The sequence below is a fragment of the Typha angustifolia genome, chromosome 8, assembly GCF_048772165.1.
Source record: "Typha angustifolia cultivar Huaian chromosome 8, ASM4877216v1, whole genome shotgun sequence".
NCBI classification, from domain to species: Eukaryota; Viridiplantae; Streptophyta; class Magnoliopsida; order Poales; family Typhaceae; genus Typha; species Typha angustifolia.
This window is the reverse complement of record NC_133246.1, coordinates 9,775,427-9,790,190: the sequence shown is the minus strand read 5'-3', so window position 1 is coordinate 9,790,190 and position 14,764 is coordinate 9,775,427. Positions and strand designations below refer to the sequence as shown.

At 35.9% G+C, this 14,764-nt stretch overlaps 1 protein-coding gene across 7 annotated transcripts in view; it reads right to left on the bottom strand.

The window, feature by feature from the left end:
- Positions 1 to 14,764, bottom strand: part of LOC140766194 (1,4-alpha-glucan-branching enzyme 3, chloroplastic/amyloplastic) — a 64,855-nt gene that overhangs the window by 38,475 nt on the left and 11,616 nt on the right. For 6 of the 7 annotated variants that reach the window (XM_073105658.1, XM_073105659.1, XM_073105660.1 and 3 more), the window contains exons 7-10: positions 8,219 to 8,294; positions 6,360 to 6,467; positions 4,896 to 4,986; positions 4,274 to 4,375 (exon numbers count right to left, since the gene is read on the bottom strand). In XM_073105658.1, the coding sequence (XP_072961759.1) occupies positions 4,274 to 4,375; positions 4,896 to 4,986; positions 6,360 to 6,467; positions 8,219 to 8,294 (377 nt within the window). The remainder of the gene's footprint in view (positions 1 to 4,273; positions 4,376 to 4,895; positions 4,987 to 6,359; positions 6,468 to 8,218; positions 8,295 to 14,764) is intronic. The other variant, XM_073105657.1, reaches the window with a different exon arrangement.

Here is a 14,764-nt window from a genome sequence, read left to right as displayed (position 1 = left end):
TCACTTTGACCACGTTAAAGGGACTTGATCCTTGTATAATTGACCAATAGATTGTTTCGTCACTCTTGTCTCAACATTCTTGATCCATCCTATAGAATAAGAGTTTGGAAGATCTTGAGTAAGTAGATTCAATTTGCTAACCATATTTGTGAGGAAATATTCATTTCTTATGCTAACATTACAAACCCCTGGATTGATGGTGCATCTTCTCTTGAAAATATTACAATGTTGCTTAGGAAGGATCTTACTTCGAAGCATATAATAATTTTCGAACCACCAAATAAAGTCCATCATCATATGATCAATAAGCCTCATCTTCTTCCTCTTGACCATCTTTATTTTGCTTTTTCAATCAAACCATTATTGGCAGTAAGATTGAGCGGTTGTTGCTCAGGGCATTGATTTGAACGATATCTTACTTTTCCGCATCAATAACACTTTACAAGATTTATAGCTGCATATGGTTTGTTCCACCCAATGTTGTTTTCAATTTTGGCAATCAAGGTTCTAAGTATTGGTTTCGGGATTGGAAAAGGTACTTGAAAAAATAATATGTATCGACCATATTAATTGTATCGATCTTTCATTTTGGACGATTCAAATCAGGAATCAACCAAATCGGCCATATTGGCCGATACGTTTCAGCAGATGGATTTGAATCGGTCGATACTTCAACCCATGTTGGCAATAACATTGTTGAATTCTTGATGTAGTTGGTCAAGAAGTTTCAATTGATTTGACTACTAGATTTCTCAGTGGCCCAAATCAAGTAATTGAATCATGGTGTGGAATACAATCTTAATTTGATGACGGATCTCTTAGAGCTATTGTAGAAGAGAACCTTATTGTAGGGCATCGTCTTCCCACTTGATTGATATAATTGATCCTCTAGACTTCCCACTTGATTGATATAATTGATCCTTCAGACATGTAGCTATCTGAATTGTAGCATTGAGAATGAAGATTGGTAGAAGCATGATTCAATTGTAATCTGTTAGTACTCCAAGAAATCTCACTACTTGTTGAGCTTCTGTCTTAGATAAATCATTCTGTGCAAAAAGTCAATAAAATTCAGCAATATAATCACGAAAGGAATAGTTTCCCTATCGACGAAATTGTTGGAGAAAAGATATTGATCATAGTCGGCATGAAGGAAACAGTCTGTAGCAATTACTTCATTCAAGACCAATATCTGATTGGTCGCTTTCTATCATGCATGAGGCGTTTGTAGTTCATCTCACTATACAGAAGCACCTCCCATTCAGTACGTACGTCACCAGTTTGACTTTCTTTTTGTGAGAACTGAAAAAAAAAATTTAAGAGAGAAGAGGGTGCACATGCGCTGCACATGCAACCCCCTCCCCTCTCCCTCCTCAGCACGCGACGAGGCGGCCATAGAGATCTCGCCGAATCCAAATCTAATTTAGATTTGGATTTACTCTATAAATTAAATTCTAATTCTCTCTCTCCCCTTAACCCCCAGCCTCCTCTCTCTTTTCTCTTCTCCTCTTTCGTTTTCTTTTTTCTCACTGTCGGAGTCACACCGTGGAATCAGCTTGCTAGAGTGTCGCCGAAGCCATCGAAGACCACCACGTGACTCCTTTGTAAGCCCTCTCCCACCCCTCAAGTTTAATTTCAATTTAATGGATTAAAATAGAAATACCTAATTTCGGTGTTACGGCCTCATCAGTGAACCTCGTCGACCGACAACTTCGAGTCGCTACCGCTCCGTCATCGGAAGCTTCGTGCTTTAAGCCTTGTGTCGATGGTACCTTCTAGGGATTGGCTCGGGTCGTGGTCGGCCATGGGTGGGAAGTCTTCCCCTACTGGTTGCCATGATCAATCTTCCCTCCTCTTGTTCAGGTCGCTGAGGTCACTAAGAAGGCTTCGGCGAGGTCGGCAGGCCACCGACGATAGTGGTTGCCGACGATGCTCTCTCTCCTTTCCCTTTCCTCTTTTTTCTCTTCTTTCTCCCTCACTGATCTCATTGGGGAAGAAAAAGGTTGGCCTCAGGTTTAACCATTTTCTTCTCTCGGGTTCAGGTCTAGGTTGCGGACCCGACCCGACCCTCTAACATTAAGTCATGAGTTGCAGGCCGACCTATAGCCCAGTTCCTTGTTGGCTTTGGGTTGGGCCCTGGCCTAGCCCAATTAGCATGAAGTGGAAGGGTGGGCTGCGGGCCAACTGCAGCCCAATCTAATACAATGGATTTTATTTAACCCATTGTAATCATTTATTTGGTTTTAAAAATTCAAAAAATTTATGAGGGATAAACTTAAAATTATCGTTATTTTTGTATTGTTTAAAGATGGTGATTTTCAGCACGTGAACTAGAGACTAGAAATTTCAATTATCTTACCTAGACTTAGGGAAGTGGATTCACTCACATATTTATTTATATTATACTTCGTACCTTTGTCAGACCGTGTAATTTGCTGTGTGCAAATTTATTTATTACATTTTCTGTGTGCATTTAATCATTATACTCAGTACATCTTCATACCTTGTGCAAGTTACAAATTTTAGTGAAAAGAAAAAATAAAACTAGTATTGGTATGACTTAGAGAACAATCCAAGTATAAGTCGCTTACAACTTTCCGTGGTGACTCAAGTCTATCAGGAAGTCCAAAGAAAAGTCCTATATCAAATCACTACGATGACTTTCTTAGGTGACTCTGACGTGATTAGAGCACAGTCCTAGGATGAATCAGAAATTTTCTGAGATGACTCTAATCTCTCTCAACGGTTAGTGGAAAAGATAGTATGTGTTGATCTTATGTTTTAGATTAATTGTTAATTTTATTTCGTTTAGAGACACAGTAACAATGACATTGTTTTATTTTCATTGCAATTAGTTTAAATTTAATAAAGCAAATCCTCTTCGTTTATTTATTCTTGCCATTGTACACTTAGGAAGTATTAATAAAACTTCGTGTATCTCAAGTGTATTGAGGTGCATGGCTAGTCATGATTCCAATTTCGAGTCATGACACTTTTCCTCTCTGATCTCCATGTAGCTGCAGAAGCGCTCCATCTACGAAATCAAATCAACAAATCTTCAATACTTTATTGACCATTAAAAGACAGATGATCTATCTTCATGCAAAAATCCCGAATATGTTCTTGCGGATCATGATAGGTTCTTCCTGTCCTTGGATTATGTTCAAGAAAGAGATCTAGTTCGTTGTCACTAGAATTTTCATCATAGACCAAACGATGAGGATGTGCATTGTCTCCTACCCAACTCATTTTTTAATGGAGGTTCGATGTTGGATTTGTTCATTACTTTTGTTCAACTGCTACCCGCAATTTATCTACCAAGCATAGAAGGTTGAGGAGATCAATCATGTGTCCCAACCCAAGTTGTTACATCATCTGAGTTGTTGCAAGGTTAGCGGCCCCACAAGCCTATTGCTATTTGAACAACGCTGACCACGATGAGATCTCCCTAGGACAAAGACAGCTCTAATACCAACTTGGTGTATTTGGCGAAAGAATTTTGTGATCACTGTCACAAAAATAGAATGAGAATAAATCAAATAGAACTAGCAATATATTTCATCAAAAATAATGTGTTCTCCATCATACACCACCTCCTTATATAGGAAATAACCGAATAATCCTAAAGCAAATAGAATCCCTAAACTACTAGGAATCCAATCTAGATAGGAAAGTAGCAACTATTAGGAAACCAAATAATTAAGGCACTCGAAGTAGGAAGCGCTTTAAGATTAGTAAACCTTTTGAGGATAGGAATCCTTTAAGAATTAGGAAATGCTTGATACTACATCAGTTTGTTTTAACTTTATAATTTTCGATCTTGCCAGCATGGTAATTCTTATTTTCAGGTTCTACAAAAGCTCATATTATTACTTTATATATTCTAGCTTTTTGTTGCTAAGAATACATGAATTTCAGCAAGAAGGTTAACATGTCATGCGATTGAGTACTACACATAGTAGCAGCAGTATCGTGACAACTAATACATTTCATTTGTGCAAGTTACTGTGACAACTAATACTATATGTCATGTGTTTGACCCATCCTTCCTCATGCTTCAGGTTGCTTGGATGTTAAAAAGATAAAATTCATATGTACAAATTCCATAGTATCTCTTAACTCATAATTGCAAGAATAGTAGTACTGTGACAAGTGACAATTAATACATTCATATTTAAAGACAATCATCAAAAGATAAACAGATTCTAGTGATGCATAATCATTTTTTTTCTGAGATAAATGCATACATTATGCATTATTCAAGACCACTTACTCCTCCATTGCACCACTAAAAGTAGCAAAACCATTGTGAGTATATAACATGGATGCAAGTGAGTGAAACTGGAACCCATCAATCTGGTACTCGGTGACCCACCTATTAATATAAATTTCAAGCAATGTGAGACAAGTAAGATAAAAAAGTTTCAGTGTTAATATTATTAGGGATAGTTACACCTAACCGCACAACTATTACCTATTTTAACATATACTCTCTTATTTATTTTTGACACTTTGACCCTCTCAACTATCTAATATCTCTCATCTCTTGAGGTTGCCAATGGAAACGTCACATGACCATCTCACTCCCAGCTTTTTCTCTTTCCTCAAAATAAGGGTAAAATGGTCCTAGATGTTTAAAATTGATTATGTGACAGTCAAGTGAGATTTTAAACAGAAAAATCAAATGGCCAACTAATGGAAGGAGCATTCCGGAGGTTTTACATAGTTAGGAGAGTCAATGTGCCACGAAAAATAAAAGGATCTTTGTAAAAATCGGCAATAGATTAGGAGGTCTAAGTGTAATTTATCCCATATTAATATTATAAAAGAGTAGATAGATGCATGAAGATCCAAAAGAAAATGACTACCAAAAGGGAGTGAAGTTTCAGAATTACCATTTCAAATTAGACAAAAGAAAGTGTAGCACATCTACATCACCATATTTAAACATTCTGGTACCCCAATATTTATGGTGTCCTCGCTTTCCTAGTAGGGATACAACATTATCATCAAAGTGCATATAAACATTATTAAACAAGACATGCAAACAAATTAGCAAGGTTTTAAAAAGATGATAACATGAAGGTCAATAAAAATAAAAAGTAAACAACCAACAGCACAATAGGCAAACCTAACAAAAAATACTATGACATGCTTGTATATGGTACTCTCTTAAGTAGTCAAATACTACTGGAAATTGAGGATCTTAGACTAGAAATTAAGGATCTTAAACAGGAAATTGGAAATTGAGGATCTTACTTCTATTGTAGTATCTCATCATATTGATACAGCTAAGGATATATGTGCCACTAGTACAGTGCATGCCAGACAGCACATCTCTTTTTGGCGACACTTAAGACGCAGCGCATCTCATGCTAGCAAGCCATCAGAACGAGAAACCATTAGGAATACTCATTGGCTGGGTTCAAGCCTAGTCCTAGCCCATGCTAAAACCGGAAGGTCCTTCGGGCTGAGCTGGGTAAGGGTGAACCCAGTAAGTGAATGGACTTTAGGGCCAAGTTTTGGGGGAAAAAAACCAAGCTGGGTTCAGGCAGGAAGATATTGGGAAAGCTACGGGTGACCCCACCCGATCTGAACCAAATCCATAATCTCAAACCAATCAGCTATGAGACATGTAGACTCAAACAAGGATTATAATGTCAGTGGAAAAGAGAGTGTCCACCCTAGCTCATGACACGTGTTGGGCCAAGTATAGGCACATTTTAGAGTGTTGCTGGCACGATGGCACAGCCTTCACATGCTCTTGAATAGGCACATTTTAGAGTGTTGCTGGCACGATGGCACAGCCTTCACATGCTCTTGAATAGGCATTAGACAATTTCAAGCATAAAATAGTTGGAATGTCTATCAAAAGGACTTTACTACTATTAGTAGTGTAATGCATCCAATTCGCTGTAGAAATAGGATTATGACTTATGAGTATCCTAAAGAAAAAACTTTCGTACATGTTTAATCCAAAACAGAGATTGCAATTAATAAATTATCACTTCAAAGGTAGCTCTACTTCAACATATACCAGTAGGGTCATTTTCACTCTTTTAGTAAAAACCACTAAAGCAAGAATCCGCCAGTTAAGCATATGTATCTATATCAGTTACATATCTGATACAGATATGCACTGGATATGGCCAGAAATATATCCAATACTTTAAATAAGTAAGTTTTTCCAAAACATTAGGAAAAAAAAAAATAGAGAAAACAAAAGAGAAGAAAGATGATTAAACCAACTGTAAAAAGTAATATGTTTATGATGTTTAAACTTTAAAAAGCACAAAAGATGCTACCCACTATTAACTTCAGTCAAAGGATAAATAAGCTAGAGATGGAAAGCATAATACCAGAGTGAAAATAGCAGTCATTTGATCCATCAAAGAGTGATAACCCTACTAACTCATCTGCTGATGCATATGAGTGGACTATATCTATAAAGACCAAGATCCCAAGACCTGGACAACCATTTTTGTGTATCAGAAAAAAGATAGTTGTAACACTAGAAAGTACGTAACAAATACAGAGATCAACATTCAAGTCTGATTTCATATACTAATTGTACTGCACAAAATCTAAAGAGATTTAATCTGCTGATGCAAACAATTTCTGTAAAATATAAATTGAAAACACGGTCTCTCTTTTATGGAATAGGAGTTCTGTAGAAATGCAAGACAATCCTCCAAAGGTACTAAGGTTAAAAAAAAATTATTTCCATTAAATACTGCTATGAAATTAAAAAACAAGAACAAGAATCAAATGACTTGCAGAAAAATATATATAACAAAAAATAAGCAAAGAAAACTAAGTTATTACTTGGTTGCTTCTTCTTTCACTTACATGGAAGAAGATAGAAAGAACACACTAGAGATTAACTCGAATCAAGAGAAAATGTTTTGACTTCTAAATATGGTCACCTTCTTGTATTATACAAAAGATAATTTATCATAAGTAAGGCTGTTAGATTAGTACTCCAACTTGGAGATAGCATTTATGCCCTGTTTCGAATCTCAAGAGTGAGTTAGATTCAATAAACATATTAGGGAACATGCATATATGTTGTGTTAAAAGTACTGAGTTTGGTTTCAATATGCATTATCAATGCTTTAAGCCTCATACAATACAAGATAGTTCAGGACCTCAGGTACATCTCCGTACTGGTTTTAACAAGACAACAGGAAGGGTCAAGTTTAAAGCCAACTACAAATGGAGCCAACTTTATAATATAGAAATAGGTCAGCCTCAAGAAAAAATTAACTAATTTAGAGATGTCCTTCATGGCTGTATGGTTCATTTCATTTCTGATTCAGAACAGACGTGATAATGAACCATAGGAGAAAAAGGTGTTAATGTACCATTACATTCAGTTACTTCACTTCACTTTTGAGGTAAATACATTAACAGGGTTCATGTAATAAAACTACATATAGTTGAGACAATTATTGTGTCATTTCTGAGAAAGGAACTCATTACAAACCAACATCTGGCATTCAAGCAATGTGAGGGACCTTTATGGTGTCTTATTATGATCATTATATTACAAAGCATTTATGTCATAAGGAATCTCAAAAATGTCCATTGGTTTCAGGCAACAGGGGAAGAAATGTGAAAGAGAGAAGGGGAGAAAGAGAAAGGGAAGGGTGAAGCCATTCAGAATAAAGTGCTATTCTTTTATGAAGGATGCCACCAGGTTACCAGTATAACTGTTCTTTGTTAATACATTTCTCTCTCCTATGGTGCAATTACAGAATAATGAAACAGAGGAAGAAGAGAGGGAGAGAGAGAGAGAGAGAGAGAGAGAAAAGAGCAGAACAAGAGATAGGGAATAGGAACACTTCTCAGAACTTACATCTCTAATTGATGGACTACATTCTGTTGTTTCTTGAATGCAATCAGAAGCCTGTAGTTCATGCTTCACTCTCAATGGACGAACAGATCACAACCTTATGCCTATTACAATTTTGATATATAAGTATTATCAGGATTTAGTGGTCATAAACAAGTGTACTTTGGGGAATACACGTGCAAGATTAAAGTTGGGCTAGGAAAACACAAATCCAGGTTTGAAACCATAGCTGGATGTAAAAACCATTTTTGCCATTTTTTTAAGCTATTACTCTCTTTTTGGTGAGAAAACATTGACAAAAGGAAACCGTGTTGGACATAAAAACCAAAGAGAGATAAATATAGGTGATAGAGAAAACAAGACCATGTGCTTCATCCACCAATTTCTTGAAGTCATCCGGAGTACCAAATCTACTGCTGACAGCAAAGAAATTAGTGACCTGCAATAGAAGGAGATGATTTACTTACTGGAAATGCTCCATAATCCATAACACTATTATTCAGGACTTTGTCGAAAGTACAAAACTAAAAGAAGATTTAACTGTATGAAGGTATCTTTATCTGTTACTGTTGTACCAATATCTATATTTTACCACACTAAGTGTTCGATTACCAGAAAAGCAACTAGGAATTAAAGGACAATGATATCAAGAGTTAGATTTGGCAAAACATCAATGTGATAAAACTATCTACTGTCATACCAATGGCACGTATTTATAATAATTTTAATAAACTTTTTAGGATATTTAGAGATGTTTTTAGGTCTTCAATATGACAATATTTAGTTTTTTATTTAAATATATCTATTAAGACCTATATTATAATATTTTATTTTTAAATTATTTTTTAAATGACATATTTTATTAAATATAAAATAATTGTTAAATATAATTATTCAACACATAATATGATTGAATACAATCATTAAAATTAATATTAATGATTGAACACTCCATAATATAATTGAATACCCCATACTAAAATTGAACGCATAATATTTAATATATAGTTGAATGTAAAATGTCGAGGAAAACCAAAGATTTTATTTGCTGGCACAAGAATAACACGAAAATGTTGCATTAAATATTATCGATGTTTTTTAAAACTCATTCATTAATAGTATTGCTCATTGTAACGTCTCACATAATCTTCATACAAATAGAAATTTTGTAATTCTTTTGTGATATGATATGGATCATGGTTTCCAGTTTCGACCAATCCCGATCCCAGCCGAAACCAGCCGATTTGCTAGTTTCAGTTGGGGTTCGATTGAAACCCAATCCGTTTCAGTCGAGATTGGCCGTTTCGATCGATGCCGACCGAAACGGGTGGGAACAGGTCGGATCCGACCCGGGGGACATCAATTATTGATGTCCCCACCCCCCACCTGCCTCTCTCCCTTTTCTCCCTCTCTCTTTTCTTTTTCTCTCTTTCTCTCTTTTCTTTCTTTCTCTCTTTTCTTTCTTTCTCTTTTTCTCACGGGTCTTTCTCACCGGCGACTGAGTAGATCTCCGATGACCTTAACCTCCGGCAACGTTCTCCGACGAAGATTCCACGACCTCGATCTCCGGCGACCTTGGATAAGTTTTTTTTCAGTTTTTTTTTTTTTTCATTGTGCTGCTACAGCTGCCGCTGTAGCAGCACCTGCATGCTGCTGCAGCAGCACTACTGCTATACTGTTGCAGCACCAGCAGCGGTAGCAGCACCTGGTGCTACTGCAGCTGATGCTGTTTATGCAGTTATGCCTCATAAATTTTAAATTATTTTATATTTTATTTTAATTTTTGTTTATATTTTTTACTTGTAGAGTTAAAATATCAATAGCTCCAAAAGAGAAGTCATATAATACAGACATTGGGTGACAACATTGCAAAACTATTGGACAAGATAAAAAATGTGTTAAATGCAACTGGCATGGAAAAAAAATGAGTGGTGGTGTTGATACGATCTCCCCTTTAGGCTAAAGTTCGATCTCTTCTAATTCTCGGATCTGGACTGGATCTGTCACGGAACTTTATGAATAGATCCCGAAAGATGTCGTCATCGGATCGACGTGAAATTTTAATATGCTGTAGCCCCAGAAAAGAGATTTTCAATAAATCAAGTTTCAGGCGAATCGGATGTGGAAATCTAGAGATATCGTCCGATTAGTGGACGATCGTCAGGGTGGTCTGATCAGGATCCGTGGATGGAGGCACGAGATCCTAGGTGATGATGGTTGGGCGGACCGGTGTTAATGGGGTAGTACTGGTGAAAAGTGGCGGTGGGAGGGTTATGGTTGATGAAAGGGTTAGAACAAGTGTTGGATAGATTAGAAGAAGGGGGAGGAGAGGGCCACCCTTAAGGGACTAGGATGATTGGCCGATCGAGGGAGGTTAGAATCGGTGTCGCCAGGAATTGAGAGAACGAGAGCAAAGAAGACGAAGGAGGCAAGGCAAAACTCAATTCTTCAATAATAACTCTCCGGTTGCCATCCACATCTTTTAAAGGCTAATCAAACAATTCAAAATTAACCATAAACAGTACATTTTCGCTGACCGCGTCCGAACGCACCGAGTTCGCTCTTCTCTGGATTTGCGAACATGATGTAGGCATTCGAACGCACAACCGAACGCACCTGTTTCCCACTTCTCTGGATTTGCGAACGCGATACAGGCGTTCACAACGCGTTCGAACGCACAATGCACACTCTCACAACCACGTTCACAACCGCATTCATGCACTCCGCCCGTGTTCGAACGCGACTTACAGAAAACTTATTTTCATAGGAATTAAACATTAAAATAAGAAACAAAGACACCCCTAAAGTGAATCCATACTCGAGACGACATCGGTGAAGTCCGAATCATATCAGGTGTCAACCGCTTGAAAGAACATTTAGCTGAAAGATAAGGAAATGTAACAGTTTGCACTCAAGTGTCCTTGGAAGTTAGAAATAAGATGTTGGCTTATTTAATTGGCAAAAAGAAGGATAAACAATCTGCAAAACAAGGAGAGTCAATAGTTCGTGAAAATTGCATAATCATGTACACATTGATGATAATAGTAGTGAGCAAAATGAAAAAGATGAGAGACAGATGAGGAGGGCAATGAAATAGAGCAGAAATATACATAGAGAAGAGGAAGAGATGAGAAGAAACACTAGTGGTAACTTTCAGAGGTCAAAATCAATTAATATTCGAAGAGAGAGAATATGAGGGCAATAGTTCTACCCATAGGACTCCTGGTGTTACAGCAGAGTCTGACAATATTGGACCAATGGATACATATCTTCATAAAAAAGGGGTCAAACATAGACGTCCATCAAGACGGCTCTCAAAGAAATTAAAAATGCAAAGAAACACATTAGTAGGGCTATCTCTAAATTTGTCTTCTACAATCATATTTTTTTCAATGTAGCTGATAGTCCTTGCTATCACACTATGGTGGATGCTATACAATCAGTAAAGCCTGATGTTCCACCTCCTAGTTCAAATGATATTGCTACTAAATACCTTGACTTAGAGGTAGATAAACTTCATACTTACATTAAGACATTTAAACGGTATTGGAATGAATTTAATTGTACACTAATTTGTGATGAATGGAATACACAAAACAAAAAAAATATAATTAATTTTTTAGTGTATTCTGGCATGGGGTCAATATTTTTGAAGTCTGTGGATGCTACTGTTCATTTCAAAAATGTATATTATATTTGTCAGTTGATGGATGAGGTGGTATAAAAAATCGGTGAAAAAAAATAGTCCAAGTGGTTACTAATAATGGGGCAAATTATAAAGTTGCTGACAATATACTGATGATTAAAAAACCTCATTTATATTGGACGCCATATGCTGCACATTGTATTGATCTGATGTTAGAGGATACTGTAAAAAAGCTTAAAATTGACATGGTCATACGTGAAGGTCAGAAATTAACAAATTTTATATATAACCACGATTGGATTCTTAATTTACTCATGTAGATGACTGATGGTAGGGAGATCATCAGACCCGGGGACACTAGATTTGCCACTCACTTTTTAGCCTTGTTGAGCATCATGCGCTACAAAGATGATATTATACAGATGTTTATATCATAGGAGTGGTCTATAAAAATTAAGAATATAAAACCTAAAAATAAATATTTAGATGAAACTTTAAATAAAATGGCTCTTGGAAATGCATTTTGGGATAATATTACATTTGTCACCGCAGTATTTGAGCCTTTTATCAAGGTATTAAGACTTGTAGACAGTGATGACGAGTCTGAGATGGGTTTCTTACATTAGGCAATTGATATAGCAAAAGAATCAATAAAAAAAATATGGGCCAAAATTATAGGAAGTGATAGAAGATAATTGATTCTAGATAAAACAAACAACTACATAGAGATATACACGCTGCTGGTAGACATGCTTTTAAGTTTTAAGTTTTAATTTACTAATTTATTTTTATTTATGAATATTGAAAAATTTGAATGCTTACAAATTTTAAATTTCTACAGGATATTTTCTTAATCCAAGATTCCAATTCTCTAAAAATATCAATAATGATAGTAAAGCCTTGTTGGAGGTTAGGAAGGTAATTAGCAAACTTGAGCCCGATATTCATAAACAAATCTTTTGCGTTAAAAAAGTGAGTTATGATTCAAATAAATAATTTTATTATTATTCGTTTCAAGTTTTAACTTTCAATATAATCAGTATGCAATAAACTAATAAAATATTTTTGATTTCAGATGGAAAGATATAGATTGAGAGCTGGGCAATTCAGTACTGCTTAAGTTGCTGCAGCTATATCTTATAATACTCCAACTGAATGATGGTCTATCTATGGATGAGAGGAGGCACCAAATTTAACGCCAATAGCAAAAAAGATTTTAAGTCAAACTGTCTTCATCACAGTGTGAAAAAAATTGGACTACTTTCTCCTTAATCCACACAAAAACACGCAACCGATTGACAATGAAAATATTAGAAAAGTTAGTTTTTTGTCATTATAATATGAAATTGAGGGAGAAAAATTTTTAAAAAAAAGCAGAAAATGAACAACTGATTGATTTAAATCATGTTTTTGATGAAGAAGGCCCCTTGACTCCATGGATCAAAGAAATAAAGAATAGGTTATTAGATGATAGAGATAACCCAAAGTTAGATGAGATATTAAGAGAGACCACGACGAGGGCAGAGACTAGTACGAGTCGTTCAGCAACGAGAGATAGTATATCTACTAGTACTAGATACATATGGTGGTGAGATCGTTCCATCTACATTTATTGAGGAAAGTCAAGGAGCCATAAAAATTGAAGACAGAAAAACTGAGGATATATATACCAAGGATTCGAGTTTCGGCCGATCCCGAGTGGGATCAGCCACCTGCAGTAGACAGCTGCTTGCTGCAGGCGGCTGCAGCAGGCAGCTGTCTGCTGACAGCAGTAGCTATCAGCATCAGCTGCTGCTGACAGCAGCAGCTGACAACTACTGCTGTTAGCAGCAGCTAGAGGGAGAGAGAGGAAGGGAGAGTGAGGGAGAGAAAAGGAGAGAGAGAGAGAGAAAGAGAGGGAAAAAGCAAGAGAGAGAGAGAGAAAATGAAAGAGAGAGTGAGGGAGAAGGAAAGATTAAAAAAAAGGGTATGAGAGAGAGGAAAAAAGGAAGAGAGAGTGAGAGAGGGAAAAAGCAAGAGAGAGAAAATGGAAGAGAGAGTGAGGGAGAAGGAAAGATTAAAAAAAAGGGTATGAGAGAGGAAAAAAGGAAGAGAGAGTGAGGGAGAGGGAAAGATTAAAAAAAAAGTTGAGAAAGAGAGAGAAAAAGATAAAAAAAAAGAATATGGGAGAAAATGAATACTTTAGACTAACAATTAGAGGGATAGAAAAGAAGAGAGGAGAAAAAGAGATTTTTACTTTTTAGGCTTTATATGTGAGTAATTATTATTTCTTATTTTCTTATAATTTTTTCTAAATTTTTAAAAATTTCTCTAATATTTTTAATAATATTTAGAATTTTATTTAATTAAAATAGTCCGATCCGATACAGGCGGCCGATACGGCCGATACAGCCGATACGTATCGTTTTTTCGGACGGCCGATCCCGATCCCGATACCGATTTTTGGAACCTTGATATATACATATCAACGACGTCGTCATGAGATGCATTTTGGTTCCTATGATTATAGTACATCGAATATTTATTATTTGAAGCTATCACAAAATTCATATGCTAGTTATTATCCTCAGTATCCTCAGTATTCTCAAGCACAAGATCCAAATACTGGTTATTATCCTCCTCAAACGCAAGTCACACAATAAGATCCATACAATATGACTAGTATGATAGAATCACTTTTTGGAGCATCAAGTCCCAGACATCAATATTTACAAACTTATGATGATTATGATGATAAAGACTATAGAAATTTACAAGAATCAGCTCGTTATTCATCAAAGTTTTAAATTTTGAATAAGTTAATATATTTTTTAAGTTTTTAGACTTCATATGTGAGTAATTTTTGTTTTCTTATTTTTTTGTCATTTTTTCTAAATTTTTCTACATTATTCTGTATTTTTAAATAATATTTAAAATTTTATATAATTAAAAAATAGTCCAATCCGATACGAACGGCCGATACATATCGTTTTTTTGGACGGCCGATACCGATCCCGATACTAAGAACCTTGATATGAATATTGAAAATGCATGAAAATGATCAGCACTGACATAAGCATAAACACACAATAAGCATATGAAGATTATGAATATAGAGTATAATAAGGATGTTATAGCTCTAGTTTGTGTGATAAATATGATGATAATGATGATGAACTCATATCATCCTATGGGTGCACTTCTCTTGATGTCCTGCTGTTACCTATAGACTCATCTTTGTGAAAATAATACTTCTCTAGAAAGGTTGTGTAACAGAGACGCAT